This window comes from Delphinus delphis, chromosome 17, assembly GCF_949987515.2.
Source record: "Delphinus delphis chromosome 17, mDelDel1.2, whole genome shotgun sequence".
Taxonomy (NCBI): domain Eukaryota; kingdom Metazoa; phylum Chordata; class Mammalia; order Artiodactyla; family Delphinidae; genus Delphinus; species Delphinus delphis.
In genome coordinates this window covers 7,715,764-7,728,364 of record NC_082699.1, presented here as the reverse complement: position 1 = coordinate 7,728,364, position 12,601 = coordinate 7,715,764, and the positions used below count along the sequence as shown (strand labels likewise).

The 12,601-nt window shown below is 42.6% G+C and overlaps 2 protein-coding genes across 19 annotated transcripts in view; one reads left to right on the top strand and one right to left on the bottom strand.

Annotated features, from left to right (window-relative positions):
• The window catches only part of RAB2A (RAB2A, member RAS oncogene family), a 76,543-nt gene extending 73,444 nt beyond the window's left edge, over positions 1-3,099 (bottom strand). For 2 of the 3 annotated variants that reach the window (XR_009516577.1, XM_059994687.1), the window contains exon 1: positions 2,821-3,099. Coding sequence is in view for 1 of the 3 variants with exons in the window: in XM_059994687.1 (XP_059850670.1) it covers positions 2,821-2,866 (46 nt within the window). In the remaining 2 variants the exon portion in view is untranslated. The other variant, XM_059994688.1, reaches the window with a different exon arrangement.
• A 123-nt stretch (positions 3,100-3,222) lies between these two features.
• CA8 (carbonic anhydrase 8) overlaps positions 3,223-12,601 on the top strand; it is a 213,792-nt gene continuing 204,413 nt past the window's right edge. For 4 of the 16 annotated variants that reach the window (XR_011246771.1, XR_011246769.1, XR_009516574.1 and 1 more), the window contains exons 1-2: positions 3,224-3,527; positions 4,513-4,602. The gene's annotated coding sequence lies outside the window, so the exon portion shown is untranslated. Of the gene's footprint in view, positions 3,528-4,512; positions 4,603-12,601 lie in introns of those variants that run through there. The other 12 variants (XR_011246770.1, XR_009516573.1, XR_009516572.1 and 9 more) reach the window with 6 other exon arrangements.

Genomic DNA, 12,601 nt, shown 5'->3' with positions numbered 1-12,601 from the left:
AGGTTTAAATGACACATTTTCCTAAACAATTTTTCAGGAACAAGACATTACCAATGAAAAATTGTAAAGCTATATTTTAACTACATTTGGCCATGCAGTAAGAAAACGAACATTTCAACAGTATCATGATCATGTACAACATTTTAAAAGTCTCTTCTGTGAAAGAGGGAACTCTGGAAAGGAAAATGTGTGCGGTACTTCTCCATTTGTCCTCATTTTAGCTCTCTACTGAGAGAAGGGAAGGCTAATAATGATTGCTTCACAGGCTAGGGAAAGGGAGAATCAGGAAAAACAGTGATTTCCTTCTTTCTAAAATGCATATTTTTCACACTATGACTGTTTTAAAAATCAGGATGGATTTCCCACTACTGATTACTGATCATTTTTTTGTGTTTGGGGAGGGCCACATTAAGTGGACCTTACAACTACGGGTATACTTTGAATTAAGAAAACATAGTAAAGGATTTTGGCCAAAGTTAATGATAGTAGTAAGAAAGTGGCAGAATTGGACTAAAAAATTCTTCTGTCAAGTTATTAATGTATATTAGTAGGAACATTATGGCCTGTTTGGCTGTTCTTTCATCAATTTAATTAAACGTATGGAGCCTACCGTCCATCTTCTACAGGCTCTTCCTGGAATACAAAACCATACAAAACACCTTTTCTGCCCTCAAGAGGTATATAAGCAATTATAAATGTCTACACAAGTGTCTACAGAACAGTCAGGAATTAATATCAGAAGAACAATACAAAGTGGGATACATCCAGATAAGGAGTGGTGGTCACTTCCAGCCAGGATACCAGGAAGGCCTGACACATCAAAATAACTTAATAAACATTGACTCTGAAAGATTACAGAAGACTCAAGAGAGACTTTGAGGAATGAAAGAATTTCGACAGAGAGGCACTCCAAGCAGAGAGGGTAGCAGAGACCAGGAAAAAGCACAGGGCCTCACTGGCAGGAGGAAAGTGGAGACTCGCGAATACTGGGAACGAAGGCTAGAGAAGTTAAACACGGGCTAAAATAATGGAGTTCCCTGAAGGTCAAACTAAAGAACGTGAACAGAGGAACAGCCTCCAAACAGCTGTGTTTGGGGAAGGTTAGTCTGACAGTCAACTATACCACCTGAGCTGGAGTGGGGTGAAAGCAAATGCTGTGGACAGTCCAGGGTCAACTGCTCAGTGCCGGAACTAGGTGGTAACGGTAGCAATGGCAAGAAAGAATGTCGTCCCTTTGAACCGCCAGGGGACTGTTTTTGCATGAGGGCAAATTCCAAAAGAAGGGAGCACCGCCTTGTGAATATTTGTAGCCCCACTACTCCCAGTACAATACTTTACCCACAGCAGATGCTTGGTAAGTAAGCTGAACGAAGGCAACCTGTAAAGGCTAATCTGAAGCGTCACTACTGCTTCACGTCCATAATCACTCTTCTCTCTACTTCTCAAACCCGCTCATATAGCTGTTAACGTGAACTCCCTCTTCCAATCTCAGTGTTACAGCCTCAATTAAAATTTGCCAGTAGGCTTTAGAACCCACTTCCTTCAAGTATGCCACAGCATTTAAAAAAGCATATAGACACACTATGAACATGTGCAAAACACTGCTTTATCCAGGATTTTACGCAGAAAACTATCCCGTTTCCACATGCACACCAAAAAGCCTTGCTGAAAGACTGTTTACAGCAGAACGTTTTTCTTTTAGGCAGCAATCAACATACTTCTTGTGCTACTTATTCAATCTGCCATATCACTAGTGCAACCACAAGCTGCTGCTTACATTTCCAAAGTTGTGCAAAGGGTCCAAAGTTGTGCAAGAGTCATCACTGCAACCAGACTCCGGTATATTAATAGTTATAACACCTGAACAAGTCTTAGTTTTATTATCAGATTCAAAGTAATGCCAAGAAATCGCAGATATTAAAAATATTTTCAACGAGTTTGACTACTTTATCTGCGAAATACAATGGAATGTTATCTTCAGTGCAAATAACTGTATTTCTTTCTGCTTCGAATGGACATCAGGTCACCTGATAACTGGCAGTTGTGAGCCTGGATTTGATGTATCGAAAAAACCAAAGTGTCCCCAACACACACACACACACACACACACACACACACGCGCGCCAGCGCACACCAAGAGCGCTGAACGCCTTGCATTACTATCAAAGAACCTCAAGTTTACACGTGGCAGAAGTCGACAGAACTCTTTCATGCTTTAATGACCTCGAAAGGGCCCAGGCGTCAAGTAACGGGATGTGACTTACTCTGACTTGGGAGTTGAGTGATAAAACTACATACCTATGTTACTACTATTATTATTTTTTAGAGGTTTCTGTCTGTCCTCAGATGGCTGTCCCACGCCAGCAAGCGCTCTACCCGGGCCTCGGCAGGTGCGTGTGGGTCAGGAAGCCCAAGGTCCTCCTCCCATCACCGTCTGCTCTCCTCGGCCCCGCTTTCCTCTCTCGGGGGCGGCGAAGAGGCCCAAGGCGAGGGGCCCGGGGCAGGGCGTGCGATCCTCAGAGCCAGGCTCTGACGGCCCCGGGCTGGGCCGGCCCTCCTCTCATACACTCCCCAGATCGCGCGTCGAAACGGCGGCCGCGGCCCCCAGCTGCAGGGCCGGGGCCGGGGCGGCGGGCCGGGCCGGCCAGGCCAGGCCGCGGCCTCTCGCAGTGCCCACGTCACCAGCTCCAGCACTGCGGAAATGGAGCGGCGCGGCCGGGGGGGAGGCGCCCGGCGGCGGCAGCTCCCGCGCCGCGGCCAGACGCCGTGTGCCCCCCAGCCCCGGCCCGGAGGCCGCCGACCCCCGCCCGCCGCGCTCACCTGTGTCGCCGATGATAATGTACTTGAAAAGATAGGCGTACGCCATGGCCGCGGCCGCTCGGTGCCAGGGCACGCGGCTCCTCCTCCTGCTTCTGCTCCTCCTCCTCCGCGCCCCTCACCCCGGCGCCGCTCGGCCTCGAAACGCCAGGCCCCGCCCGCCGCAGCCGCCGCCGTCGTCGTCAGCCTCCGGGAGTGTGGGGCCGAGAGGAAGCGGGACAAATTGACACCCTCTGAGCCAAGGGAGACAGCGCCCAGCGGAGCCCAGCTGAACAATAACAGCCGCCGCGGCGCCTCCGCCCCGCCTCCGCGCCGACCCGGAAGTGCTGCGGCCGCCGGCGCCGCCGCCGGGGGAAAGGGGAGGAGCCCCGCACGCCGGCAGCGCCACGCCGGCTGGAGCCCCGCCCAGCCAGAGCCCCGCCCCGCCTCGCCTCGCCGGAGACCTCCCCGGTGCAGCGTCGGCCACTGCCGTCGGCGCCGTCGGCCCCGTCGGCCCAGAGCCAGGCGGGGCCGGGCGCTGGTCTTGCCGGCGCCTTTGAGCGGCGGGCTCCGGCGGCCGGGAGACGCTGGGGCAGGGGAGGGGCCTTGCGGCTCCATCGCCGCGACGCGAGCGGAGCCGCGTCCTTCCGCCCTGCGGTGGGGACGCGGGACACGTGGTGGGAAGGCAGAGGTCGCGTTCGGCGCAGGGCCTGCCCTGGGCCCGTGACAAGGTGTTCGAAAATGATGGAGCCTCTCGGGGCGGGGTTGGAGGGCGAGGCTGTATCTGTGGTGCGGGACGGGGCTTTGACAGGGAAAATGGAAGTGTTTGTAAATTCGAAACCCTAAGTTAGGGAATATGCGGTAAACCATGATATGCACCTGCGGTGGAATACTATGCGGTCTTAAAAAAAAAAGCCTGACTTAACGTTACGCAAAAACAAGGCACAGGACTCAGTGTATAAATATACATTTATGTTATATATATTATTTATATATACAACTATCTTATATATAGTAAGTGATACATAAATTACATTTGTATGTTTATAAGCTATATTTTATTGTTATATAAATAACTTTTTATTTTACCATTGTGTAGAAAAATGACAGGAATATACTTAAAGACCCATACATAGTACGTAGTCAATCTGAAAGGACACACCTGGGACCAGGGGAAGGAAGGGATGGGATTGGAGGGAATATCTACTTTTCACTGAATTTTTCAAGGGCAGTTTGAAATTTTGCAGTGTTCATGAATAACCTATTGAAAAATGCACTTAAAGGAAAAAAAGTAACTTTTTTGTTTATTCAACTAACACTTTAAGTACATACTATATTTCATGCACTGCTAGGCCCTGGAACTAAAGGCAGACACTGTTCTAAAGGAGCACACAGATTTTGGAAGAGGAGATGCAAGACAGAGTTAAAAGTGTCAGGATAGGTTATCTAGAGAAGATGATGTCTGACCCAGAAATATGAAGGAAGAGTTTGTCAAGAGGACAGAAGGTGGGGGAAGGGAACTGAAGTTTAGGCGCAAGAAACAATGTGCAAAGGTCCTGGATCTGTTCAGGGAATATGAAGTTGCATAAGGAAGCTTATTTGCTAACCCATAGCCTCTAATGTTGGCAGTGGAAGGAGAGCCATTGCTAAGGGCAGAAGTGACTGGGGTTTCGTGGCTCTGGTTCCTGTTGCCTAATATTTTCCTCTCCCTTTTAGGATCTGTCATTCTACCGAAACCTTCATGCTGGGCTGGCAGTACTTCGTTGCTACATGGTTTGAATGGCCTTTCCAAATGTCAACTCACAGGTTTGTGTTTGTTTGTTTTTACTGTTTGGAGGGGATTTTCAGAGACAGCACACAAAAATTTGATGTGAAAAATTACCAGGAATTGCATAATCTAGTTCACCCATCTTTAGTTTGGGGGTGGAGAAGTCCCTTCTTAGGCCTGCCATGTTCCAAAGGCCGTTTTGTCCCTCCCATCTGAGTGCCTTCACTCAAGTCTTTCCTGGTGATAGACATGTAGAAAGTTCCCTCCTTCCAGGAGAAACTCAATTTCTTACTACTCTCAGCGGTATGCCCTTTACACATAGCCTGAACAGGACAACTCTGTGGGGATGTTCCACGAAAGCCTAGCATCCTTACGATCAGAAGCATTCCCATACTGTTAGAGGAGAACTGTGGGAGAAGTCACTGGTGCCAGGTCATGCACGGGCTTGTTGCCATGTCAGGATGCATGCGGCACTTTACCCAGTGGACACGGAAACTGAGAAGAGAAAGGTCAGAACTGAATGTAAAAAATTATAGAAAAGGATACGTATAGAGCTTTAGAGGCAATGCAGTGTAAAGAGAACTTAGGAAACCTGCTTTTGATCTTGGTCTTACCACAAACTGGTTGGATGATGGTTGCAAATCTTTTGGCCTCCTAGAGCTTTGACACACTCATTGATAAAGCAATGGAGTTAAGTGTTACCTGAAAGGTCTATTCCAAGTCTGAAGTCCTTTAATTTTATGTCTATCCACCTCCAGATCTAAAGCACCTGTAAAGTAGGTGGTAATCTTTCTCTCATGAAAATGTCAGGGCCACAGGAGTCAAGTGTGTATGGTTCTTGCACAGAACTGAGAGGTGTTAGTTATTGGTGTGCAGGAATTATAACAATCAGTGGCTTTGAAAAGAGCAAAGACTAGCTTTTCAAGTCCCTCGCTAAGCCTCGGTTTCCTGGTCTGGAAAATGTAGAGAATAACTGCCTCTCAAAGTCAATTTAGGATCAAATGAGATAATATATGTGAAGATATTTTGTAAATTATGAAAAACATATACTTAATGTGTGAAACCCTTAGTGCTGCATAATTTCTAAAAATTACCTTGAAGGAGTTAAGGCCTAATCACTATACAAATTCCTGTTTTAAAGTCAGCTCCTTTTCTGTCTCTATTTTATGTCTCGACGTTTATTTTTTTCTATGTGTAATTCATAATATTTTGTTACATTTTCTCTAAGCCTATATGCTGTCTTAAATAATCTTTGAAACAAGGTGTAAATAAAACCCACACAAACTTCATTTTAAACACTTTACGTAGCCCCCAAAATCCAAAGACATTTTTTCAAGAAAAACTCCTTAGGCAAAAATGACAGAAATAAAACTCTCTTCCCTTAAATTATAGGATACTTCGTGGGATTTTCCATTCTGTTCGATTTTCAGCTATTTCATTCCCTTGGGGACGAATTCTGATAACCTCATCTCTCAGTCTTACATCATATGTGGTCTGAAGGTCATAACGGTGAAATTTAAGGATTGTTTAAGGCTACATTCTCCAAGGTCTCCTCATTCAAGTTTTCCATGACATTTTAAAGTAGAGTATTATATTAGACTTTTGAATTTACTCTTCCCAACCAAACTTTTCATGTGTTTAAATTTTCTCTGGTTTTTTTTTTTTTTTTTTTTCTTTTCCCTCTGGTTTTGATCACTCTCAGACTGTGGGAAGAGAGGTAGTGGGGGAATGGGATGGGAGAAGAGTGGCTTGGAATACTGCAATGCATAGGTTCTTACTTTGGTTCCCATGGTTTCCTTAGCCAGCTCTCGAATGCATTCTGGGAGCCCTGTGATCCTCCAGAAATGATATGCACAATGTTGTATGGATTTGCATATTTGTAATTTTATGGGAGAGATCCTCGCACGAGTCCATGACCCAGAAATAATTAAGAACCACTGTGAAATGCTTGCTTTAAGCCATTTCTAAACACCATGACAGAATTAATTTTCCTGCATATACTCATAAGCTCAGTACCAGTTCTGGAGGAAGAAAGAACTCCGTTCAACTCCTGAATTTACCCCCTGTCAGATGAGTGATCTTGGATAAATTACTAAACTCTCTAAGCCTTAGATTCCTCATGAGATGACACAAGTGTCTAGCAAAGTGTCAAGCTCTCAGGAGACACTAAGTAAACACTGAAGTCATTTCTCCCTTTCCTTCACCCTCTCCCTGTGTTCCACCTCCAACCTGTCACTGAGAACTGTAGGAGTTAAATGAGCCCAACAAAGACGCTCCCTTAAAGGAGATGAGAGTCTCTCTCATGTTAAGTCATGGGTAGTCATTGTAATACATGATGAAATAATTATACAACTCACCATAATGCAGAATCAGTGGGAGCCCTGAGCTGCTTTTCCTGCAACTAGATGGTCCCATCTGGGGTGGTGGGAGACAGTGACACCCGAAGTGTGTTGCTTGTGTCCACTCTACTCTGTAACAATCAGCTTACTTGTCACTTGCCACTCACTGATAGGGTTTTGATATATCTGCAAGCAATTGATTTACTATGGTCTCTGTGCAGTCAAACCTCTCTGCTAATGATAACCTGTATATGTAGCTGCTCCCCAGCAGAAGCGGAAGGAGAGCCTCTAAGCTGAGCCTTAAAGGGCCTTATCTTCCATAGTTATTGCTTTACTAGTCATTCCAGATGTTTCAGCAGCCCTCTCCACTGTACTTTGTTCACCTTATCCACCTCATCTGCCATTTATGTTCTTGTTGGGTAACACACTTAGTATTCCCTCTCTTACTTTTCTACTCATGACTGATTTCTGACCACTTGTCAAAGCCAGAAATGACTGGTTTCTCTCTTCCATTGCATTCTTTTTTCTTTTTTAAAATATCTTTATTGGAATATAATTGCTTTATACTTCCATTCCATTCTGCTCATCCTTCAGAAGTTTACCTGAAGGGTCAAAATGGAATGATTGCAAATTCACATCCTGAGTCAATGTGTGTGTAGGTGAGTGAAGAAACTTTCTTTTGTATGTAGGTTAGTTTTGTTATCGATGCACTTACTATTCATAACAGAAGGGGCCTACATAAGTGCACAAATGAGAGAAACAGTGAATATTGGAATAATAATAAGCTCATTTTATAAAATCGTGGATTAAAAAAATATAACTACATAATGATTAATAACAAATTTAAAAGTGAGTTAAAAACCAAAATAGTGTTCTTAAACTACCTACTTTTCTCAGTCCTTAACAGTTGCCTAGTGCTTTCCACAGAGAGAGTGGTCTGGGGAATGGCCCGATATTGGATTCCAGGAGGCCTGAATTACAGTCTTTCTTGCCACCAGCAAGCTGACCTTGAGAATTTTTGTCATATACTCAATAGAGATGATAATTCCAGTTGCTAATAGAATCACTAGGAGGTAGATATGAGAGCACTCTGAAAAGTACATTATTACTAGGAGAGAGTGTATATACCAAATTGCAGGTGAATGATTTTCTTGAATGTATCTAGGTATATTAGAAGACTGACCCCTATAGAACTATATAACATCGGTAATATTTTACTATCTGCATTGTTGGGTTTTTGTCAGCAAAGACTGGACCATGTAATTACTTCAAACCCTCTGGTTTGAACACATATTCATCCATTTATCCTGAACGTGTTCTGTGTCTCGTGTTCATTGGTAGGTGTCCTTATTTTGGAAAAGTCAGGATCAGAATGAGAATGAGGATACCTGAGGAGTATACCTTATATTTTGCTGAAAAGAAACCATTTACTACTCCCATGAGTGTGTCAATTTATTTTAATCTTTACCTGTAAAGGTCTTTAAATTTTGATAAAGGGAAATCCATTTTCTCTCCAATTGTGAGGACATGATAAGCTAGCTCTGTCCCAGTGGGAGGTGCGGACACTGAAAACCTTCTGTCACTGATGTCTTTTGTGTGAGATGGGTGCCAGGAATTACGAGATCACATTTCAGTCTTCTTCCAGCTCCCCTCCCTCCTATATAATCTTTATCTCTGCTTCTAACAGTCTCATTATCAGAATTTTAAACATATGGAATGAGAGAGAAGAAAATGACTATCAAAGAATCACATTTTCACTTCTAATATGGAGAAAATAGGAGTCTATTTTTCCAAACTTTTTTATTTTAAAGAAGTTAGTAAAATAAAATAAATCTGTCTGTTCTTCAGACATTGAGGTTACATCCATTTAAAAATCTGCAAGGCGAATTTAAATTTGGCCAAGAATCATTGCTGTACTTCTACCGCTCTTTTAAATTTCTCAATGTAAGTAATCTGGGGATCAATTTCCAGCAATTCCTTCAAATGAAACAGATTGCGAAAAAGTACAGTATAACCTTACAACAGCAGTAAACATTTATTCTCACACAATTTTTATGCATCAGAAATCTAGGAGCAGCTTAGCTGAGTGGCTCTGGCTTGGAGGTCTCTTCATGGGGTTGCAGTTAATCTTTCAGCCAGGGCTGCAGTCTGCAGTCATCTGAAGGCTAGATTGGGGCTGGATGATTTATTCCCAAGGTGGCTTATGGCTGAGGCCTTAGTTCTTTACCACATGGACCTCCCAGAGGACTGCTTAGTATCTTCATGACATGGAAGCTGGTTTCTCCCAGTGTGAGAGATACGAGAGAGTGAACATAAGGCCAAAACCTCAGTGTCTTTTGTGACCTAACCTTGGAAGTCACATCCCGCCACTCCTGCTGTATCCTTCTGGTCCCATGGACCCACTGTGATAAAACATAGGAAGGGACTACACAAGGACATTAATAACCAGAGGTGAGGATCACTGCCATCCTAGAAGCTGGCTACCACAACCTACAGAGATCAAGTGGAAACAAGGATCTAATAAATGTCTAACCATCTGAAATCAGATACATTTTGGGTCAAATCAGTTTCATTTAACCTGTCTACAATAAAATTTTACTATAAACAGATTAGTCTATAAAGAAGTTTATTGTGGTTTTGGTTTTGTGCACTTCTAAAAGTATTTTTGAAAAAAAAGACCTGAAAAAGAATCATTTTACAGTTGCAAAAGGAAGAGAAAACATATTTTTCAGGTTTTAAAAATTACATTTCAAAGCAATTTTTTGAGGATCAAATACAATGACAACGATCTCCTAAAAAGGATTTTTAAAAAGGAATTGCTGTTTTCTTTCATCTCAAGTCCTTAAGGATTCATGTGGTTCAACAGAGTTAACAATTTATTTCTACTTTTTCATTAACTTATTTGAATAATTTTATGGGAACCAGTATTCTCCTACCTGCACATATTTCCTACCTGCACTGTTATGTCCAAATATTATAGCAGTTGATCATGCGTTTTATGTCTCAGGTTTAAAAAAATCTATATTACAACATGGATGGACCTAGAGATTGTCATACTGAGTGAAGTAAGTCAGACAGAGAAAAACATATCATATGACATCGCTTATATGTGGAATCTAAAAAAAATGTTACAAATGAACCTATTTACAAAACAGAAATTGAGTCACAGATGTAGAAAACAAACTATGGTTACCAAGGGGGAAAGGGGTGGGGGGATAAATTGGGAGATTGGGATTGACATATACACACTACTATATATAAAAGAGAACCGATAAGAACCTACTGTATAGCACAGGGAATTCTATTCAGTGCTCTGTAATGACATATGGGAATGGAGTGTAGAAGAGAGTGGATATGTGTATATGTATGGCTGATTCACTTTGCTGTACAGCAGAAACTAACAACATTGCAAATCAACTATACTCCAATAAAAAATTAATTTTAAAAATCTACATTAAATGGAGGTAGGGGAAACACTGCCTTTAAAAGGTTTAAGGTACAAACAAGTAGAGTTTGACTATCATCTTATTCCTTAAATGTAGTGTTTTCTTGTACTCTAATATTTATTAGAAGAACTGCAGGCTTATGTCACTTTGGGGTCTTATCTTGAAGTTTTCATTACTAGACTTAATGGAGAAGATTTTTTTATTCTTAGTAAATGGATAATTTTCTTCACACTGTATTTGATACAAATTATAATACAAAAGCGTCTGTTGGAAAGAGTAGATTATTCATCATTGATATACTCTAATTTTTGTTAATTTTTCCTTTAGAAAAATCAGTTATAGACAAAGACCTCTTTAGAACTAGATCCCGCTTTCTCTCTTTGAATCAACTGAGTGCATTTCTGGAAGGTTCTCGTTTCACTTCACTCCAAAAAACACTAAATCCAAATGCCAAAAGTGAGATTGTCTCCTCTGAACCCTGAGATAAGCTATTTTGCTTATTTATAAAAGAACAGACTGAGGCTCTTGAATCACTAATTGAAACAAAAACTGAATTATTTACATTTTCTTTCTTGGAAACAAGCAGAGATGAGGAAGTAAGTATACAGATCTCCCTTGACTTACTGTAGGGTTACATCCAGATAAACCCATCATAAGTTGAAAATATCTGTTAAGTTGAAAATGCATTTAATACACCTACTGAACATAGCTTAGCCTATATACCTTAAACGTGCTCAGAACACTTACATTAGCCTACAGTTGGGCAGAATCCTCTAACACCAAGCTTATTTTATAATGGTGTTGAATATATCATGTAATTTCTTGAATACTCTACTGAAAGTGAAAAACAGAATGGTCGTCTAAGTGCAGAACGGTTGTGAGTGTACCATTGTTCACCGCCACGATCGCGTGGCTCCCTGGTGACTGCGGCTCACTGTGCTGCCCAGCATCACGAGAGACAGTATTGTACAGCATGTCACTAGCCCGGGAAGGAGCAAAATTCAACATTCAAAGTACATGTTCTACTGAATGTGTACCCCTTTTGTAAAATCAAAAAATCATTAAGTCAAACCGTGGTAAGTCAGGGACTCTCTGTATAGTATGTGTGACTATAAGCGACCCAGGATACAGGAAATGGAGGGTGGACTCAGTATACAGGCCTCCCACCATTAACATGAATTCACTTAAGAAAAGTTTGAAGTCAGGAAACAACTACTCAGTGATTAATTTAATGTAGCTGTATAAGAAAGAACTGAGACATGCTGTTCATATGTCAGATACTATGCCAGCTGCTAAGGATATATATATAGAGAGAGAGAGAAGCTAAGGAACCTTAAGCTCAGGGTCCCTCACTTGCATGACCCCTTCCAAGGCAAATGTGTTCACGTGGTCAATTTTCTTTTTTGGTAAAATTTGCAAAAGTAAGATATTTAAACTTTAATTTGTGAATTCTGTTCTTTCTCTCCACTGACACTTCCCCCTTGTGTTGGGAAGTGCTGGAGTGTCTACAGGGTTTTTTTGTTTTGTTTTTGGTAATGGTTAAGGAAGGGTTGAGAGTTGAGTGAGGGAGACATTTAGCTCCCTAGGGTATATTTATTCAGTCTCTCATGTGTGTAGCTGAATCATTCCCAGTTGTCCAGCATAGAAAAGGCTTCCAGGGGACTTCCCTGGTGGCACAGTGGTTAAGACTCCACGCTCCCAATGCAGGGGGCCTGGGTTTGATCTCTGGTCAGGGAATTAGATCCCACACGCATGCTGCAACTAAGCGTTCACATGCCACAACTAAGGAGCCCGCCTGCCACAACTAAGACCTGGCGCAAACAAACAAAACAACAACAAAAACACATGGTATTCTTTTAAAAAAAAGGCTTCCAGGAATACTGTAATCCCTACTGTGCTGACTCATCATATGGTGTAGAGGTCATATCTCAATATAAGCGTGTCCTACTAGATTCGTTTTCTATTGCTGAGTAACAAAATACCACAAACTTACTGGCGAAAAACAATACCCATTTATTAGCTCGCAGTTCTGTAGGGCAGAAGTCTGGGCCTGGTGTAGATGGGTTCTCTTCTCAGGATCTCAGAAGGCTAAAATCAAGGTGTCCACTTAGCTGCATTCTCATCTGGAGCTTGGGGTCCTTTTGCAAGCCCATGTGATGTGGCAGAATTCAGCCTCCTGCAGTTGTAGGACTGAGGTCCCTATTTCTTTTCTGGCTATTAACCAGGAGCTGCTGTCAACAACTAGAGGCTCC